We start from the raw sequence: 6,000 nt of genomic DNA, 5'->3' as shown, positions 1-6,000 counted from the left end.
AGGGGCGACTGCTGAAGGTGGTGCGACCAGAGAGAGAGCCGGCTTGACAATATACATAAAAGTTTTAATATAAAACTGAACAAAAACAAACAAACACACATGGCGGTCAGTTGACCGTAAACGATCGCTCGCTCATCGCATCACACAATGCTTAATTAGCCTAATTATGGACCAGGTGTGTATAATCATGACCCGTCCCCACCCTCCGCCCTGTCACACTTGTTTTTTTTAGCCAATTAAAGAGTTTTTCCTTCCCAATCAATTTACTTATTACAGGATTAAATAGTCCCCCTGTGACAACTAGTTAAGCATCTTGCTCAAGAGCACAATGAAAGGATTTTGATCACATTTTAATCCTTAAGATTAATTCTCCTTTGTCTCCAACTGTTATTCCCGAGGTTTGAACAACATTTGTGTTGAATGTCCAATTCCTTCATCATTAGGTTACCAAAATGATTTCTGTCAAAATGTTAGTCATGACTGGTAACAGAATAATTCAAATAGATTCAGCAAGTGTCAACAGTTGTTTTCAACTGATTGTAAGCAAGGATCTAATAGACAAAGATGGGCTGGAAAAAGACAAATCTATAGTTTTAACACATTATGATGTACTCGTGTCATTCCCCAGACCTGAGAGACGTGATTGTCAAGCATGCACAGCATACTGTTTAAAAATATGACATCTTAAACATAGAAAAATCAATGGATTTTGGTTGAGAGTGCCATTTTGCTTCATGCCACAACTAGAACAAAGAGCTGTTGTATCATCTAAAAAGTGTTGCACTTTTAAGAAACTCCATATATTATTGAGTTGTCTTACTAAAAACAGCAACTAGAAAAAGGTTAAAAAGACATAACAATAAAGTGATTACATATTTTTTAGTTTTTCTTTTTTTTACATATCTTACACAATTTTTCAGAGTCATTTCTGATGCACAGGAGGGAAGGGCACCATTGCACAGTGGAGTGATTTGGGCGTTTTCTGAATGTGCCATCTCCCACTTTGTACTGAAAGGAGTAAATTACAGTTTCGTGAACCAAACTTAATATAGAAGATTGGCAGGACAAACTAGTTACAGTATATCACTGTTATGCACCATGGTAATCAAGATGAGTCAAGCTGACTGAATACAACAAGCTGGCAGTCGTATTAAATGAGATGCATAAAGAACAAAAAATAACCCGTATGATTTTCTTTGATGAAACAAAAACATGTTAGGCAAATGTTGAGGTAAAAAGGAGCAATAAAAGTGAATGTGACAGAGGCTAACATTCTGCCATGTCTCAGTAAACAATAACAGAGTTTAAATATTTGGCTGAACTATCCATTCAACGATGAAACAACATTAATTCAATGCTTATTATTGCTCTTAATATTATAGGAATATTATAGGAATTATAAGAATATTCAAGTTAAGCTTCATTAATTAATTGAGCTTAATTTGTAGTAAGCATATCTACCATCTAAAAAAAATTGGATTTTTGCTTTTATCACAAGTTGAAAGACAGTAGTGGACAGAAGTGTATGTGCTCCTCATTGTTGATGGGATCAATTTCTGAGTTTTTCCTTGCTGGAGTTTGATGGTGGATGAAAAGAAAGATGGATGTTCCTCATGTTTTGCAGCTGCTATAAAGGACCTTTGAGCTGATTCCCAGAGAGCTGCTGTCGGATGGACGGCTTTGATCCTGCCGTGTTGCCAAGCTTACGCCATACCACCTGAACACATACACAACAGGACAAATTCATTACATAGTTGTTACTTTTGCACACTGTATTGCATTGCAAAAACATGTGACTTATTCACTAACCACCATCAATCCAGTTTAACCCATCTGGTATCATACAATCACGTGTCAATCATATAATTTGCAATTTTTACGTGGCTCGTTGTACTGTACATATTACGACAGTTTCCTAGACACTAGAGGAGCTACCAACCAATTAATATTACCCCCCTTTTAGTCCTCCGCGTGCCGCCAAAACTGCACTGACCTGCCGAGGCATGGGCTCTACAAGACCCCTGAAGGTGTCCTGTGGTATTTGGCACCAAGAAATTAGCAGCAGATCCTTCAAGTCCTGTAAGTCGGGAGGTGGAGCTGCTGTGGATCAGACTTGTTGGTCCAGCACTAAACCCACAGATGCCCAATCGGATTGAGATCTGGGGAATTTGGAGGCCAGGGCAACACCTTGAACTCTTCATCATGTTCTTCAAACCATTCCTGAACAATGTGTGCAGTGTGGCAGGGCGCATTATCCTGCTGAAAGAGGCCACTGCTATCAGGAAATACCATTGCCATGAAGGGGTGTTCCTGGTCTGCAACAATGTTTAGGTTGGTGGCACGTGTTAAAATGACTTCCACATGAATGGCTGGACCCAGGGTTTCACAGCAGAACATTGCCCAGAGCATCACACTCCGTCCAGCAGCTTGTCGTCTTCCCACAGTACATCCTGGTGCCATCACTTCCCTAGGTAAACTGGGCACATGTACACAGCCGTCCATGTGATGTAAAAGAAAACGGGACTCATCGGACCAGATGACCTTCTTCCACTTCTACAAGGTCCACTTCAGATGCTGGCATGCCCATTGAAGGCACTTTTGAAGGTAGAAAGGGGTCATCATGGGCACTCTGACCGGTCTGCAGCTCCACCACAGCAGGGTGTGATGCACTGTTTGTTGTGATGCATTCCACCAGTAACCATCATTACAATTTTCGACCTTCTGTCAGTTCGGACCAGATGGGATAGTCTTCGCTGTAGTCACGCATCGATGAGCCTTGGGCGCCCAACACCCTGTTGCCCGTTTGTCCCTCATTGGACCACTGTTGGTAGGTACTCACCACTGCTGACCGGGAGCACCCCAAAAGCCTTGCCGTTTCAGAGATGCTCTGACCCAGTCGTCTGGCCATAACAATTTGGACGCTCAAGTCTTTAATCCTACATTCAACACGTTGACTATGAGAACTGATTGTTTGCTTATTATTTAATCTACCCAGAACTTGACATATGGCCTTGTTAGGTGAAGATCAACGTTATTCATTCACCTATCAGTGGTCATAATGTTTTGGCTTATCAGAGTGTATGAGATGTGCGGTGACATCAAGTGCACTTTAGGTATTTTAAAGGGCTGATTTTGGTGTCTGGATCACAGTGGTATAGTTATACTGTACACTCACTGTGAAGTATGCCAGATCATGGTAGTCTATTACATCCTCCACAACATAACACTCAGAACAGAACTAAGATGAGCAATTGTGGCTTACATATTACTAATTACTTTGTACTTATTTTGCCGGTATGTTTGCATCGTTACCTTAATATAATATAATAATTCCTTTAGTAAAACAGATGCTAATACATAAGAAACATACATTTAGTAAAGTGTGTCCAAACTTTTGACTGGTAGTGTATCTCTTATTTTATTAGAGAACCAGAGAGAATGGTCACAGTCAATAATTTAGATAAAAGAGCAGAGATAGAAGTAGAGAAGAACTGCACTCACGTTGCACATCTCTCGCACTATAGCCTTTTCTTTCTCACTCAGGTCTTCCTCATTTTCCTCAAGAAGCTGCTTGTCCAGATTATCATGGACCTCCAGAACCTGTATTACATGGTACATAATAAATTTTTAGGCTTACAGTAGTATATTTACATAAAAAATTAACTGCCAAGTGGAAACCATTACCATATTAAAGGGGTCATATCAAAATTGGAAAAATGTTCTCATTAATAATTAATCCACAATGTGGAATTTAAATAAAGTCTCTACCACTTTAAGATACATCTATAACATGAAACATAACAAATTAAACAGTTTATCTACCCTGCTGTAACTAAAAATAGAATATTATGAATGTGTCATCTAGGGCTGTGCGATATGTAAAAATAATTTTATCGATAATTGGCTTAAAAAAATATCACAATATATGATTACATCGTCAACCCCCCTGCCGAGGGTCGTGAATTTCTTTGCTTTTTTTATTTTGTTTTAAGAATTTTATTAACTGAAACACAAAAAACAACGAAAAAGCAATTAAATAACGAAGTGATCAAAAAATCTTATTTGACCACCTTATTAAACATTTACCGTCTCCATTGTCTCCAACTGCCATCACGCAAGCATCCCTCAGTGACAACAGGTGAAAAATTACTACTAGCCTACAGATTAAGAACTGAAGATCTTCACTAATAATCTTCCAGAATTGTCTCAAATACTCCAAAAAGTCTAGGAGAACTTGATGTAATAACAGAAAGTATAAATACAGTCTTCTCTAGCACTCTTGATAGTGTCAACCCATTTGATTAAATAAAATGAAAGAAAAAAGCCTCACACCGTGGTACAATGATCACACTCATGCTCTCAAGAGAGCAGCTTGGAAAATGGAGCGCAAGCGAAAGAATAGAAAATGATCGGTATTTCGCCATGCATGGAAGGATAGTGGCTACAGTTAAGTATATTTTTAGCAAACTCATAGAAAATAACCACAACAATCCTAGGTGTTTATTCAGTACTGTGGCTAAACTGGTTAGGAATATAGCATCGACTGAACCAGATATTCAGTCACAGTAGTAATGACTTCATGAATTTCTTTAAGAAATAAAATTGGAACTATGCAATCAAATGTCACAGCCCCTCTGAAAACAGTGTCTCATAATTTTGCTCACGAGCAACTTCAATCCTTCGCTGTCATAGGTCATGAAAAGCTAACAAAAACTGTCAGTGGGGCGACTTCCCAGATCCATGGTTTTGCCATTTCCCGATAAAGTCGATCATCGTCTGTCAATGAGTGTCGCAATCAGCATTTGGATCTTTGTTAGACATCGTCAATATCCGATAACATCATCCTATCGCCCAGCCCTATCGTGTCCTCCCAATATAAAAAAATATGTGAATGTTTTTAGCTTTATTTAATTTCAATGTTTTTTCTCAAATCATCCCCAGGCCAAATGACACCCCTGGTTTCAAAGACTGAGTACTTAAAGCATGTTAAAACATGAAATGGCATTTAATTGTTCATTGGGAGATAATGTAGGGCAGGCCTTGATTTGATTAATCAAGATTTTATTGGATCATGAAAATGTAGGGATGTCCCGATAACACTTTTTTGAGAACGAGCATGAGCACTTTCGGTACTCGTTTGTCCCGATACCTGTTTTTTTATTTTTCATTTCAAACTTTTTTTTGCTTGACATTTCACATTTTGCTTGTCACCTCTTGCCTCCAGAATAATGTTGTTATACATGCACAGAAAAACAAAAATTCTGTTTCATGCAGATATTAATATCTGAAATACCAGGAGAAACCACAACATATTCCACAGTTAATGTAGCATACAAATTCAGCTTTATCTGTTAAATAAAATAATATTTTTTTAAATAATAATTGTATATTATTATTATTATTATTAGGCTATTATTATGAAAAAGGCATAAACAAGGCATATTGTATTAATAGAAATTATAAATGTGAGAGTAATACTTTAAAATGGGCTTTTCATTTTTGATGCACTTCCAGTTTAAGCCCCGCTTACACCCGATTCTATCCAAATACATAGACAGATACAGATCATTTTGACATATGAACAAATACAGATAATGGCTTCACTGCACACCCCTAGGATAAGAGCAGGGCAATTTATTAATGAAGTAAAAGTAAATAGGGTCAGGTTTAATTTCATGTTGTCTAAGTAGATAATTCATGGCTAGTGTTGTATGATGTTGACAGTAGAGCTTGCAAGGAAATATGTGCACATTTGTGAGTGACACAGAGGACAGGAGATTAGACAGTAATGCATGTACCTTCATGGCATGGACCACAGCCTCAGGTTTCTGTACAGATGAGAGAAACCCTGTGGAGGGGGAAGACTCACTGGTCTGTAGCCTTCCTGTCCCCTAAAAGAGAAAACATATGTGATGATCAGTTTGCTACACACTGGCTATATATACTGTATGGGGTACATTGATGACTAGCTGGTGGAATTTGGCTGAACTGGTAGACCAC

At 38.3% G+C, this 6,000-nt stretch overlaps 1 protein-coding gene across 2 annotated transcripts in view; it reads right to left on the bottom strand.

Moving 5' to 3' along the window:
- Positions 1 to 6,000, bottom strand: part of LOC127621760 (coiled-coil domain-containing protein 85C-B-like) — a 61,924-nt gene that overhangs the window by 1,091 nt on the left and 54,833 nt on the right. For both annotated transcript variants that reach the window (XM_052095481.1, XM_052095482.1), the window contains 3 exons: positions 5,799 to 5,891; positions 3,502 to 3,600; positions 1 to 1,717 (listed from right to left, as the gene is read on the bottom strand). The exon at positions 1 to 1,717 is cut by the window's left edge and continues 1,091 nt beyond it. In XM_052095481.1, the coding sequence (XP_051951441.1) occupies positions 1,628 to 1,717; positions 3,502 to 3,600; positions 5,799 to 5,891 (282 nt within the window). In that variant the 3' untranslated portion in view covers positions 1 to 1,627. The remainder of the gene's footprint in view (positions 1,718 to 3,501; positions 3,601 to 5,798; positions 5,892 to 6,000) is intronic.

This window comes from Xyrauchen texanus, chromosome 28 (assembly GCF_025860055.1).
Source record: "Xyrauchen texanus isolate HMW12.3.18 chromosome 28, RBS_HiC_50CHRs, whole genome shotgun sequence".
Classification (NCBI taxonomy): domain Eukaryota; kingdom Metazoa; phylum Chordata; class Actinopteri; order Cypriniformes; family Catostomidae; genus Xyrauchen; species Xyrauchen texanus.
The sequence above is the reverse complement of the archived record's forward strand: the minus strand, read 5'-3'. Positions and strand labels throughout refer to the sequence as shown.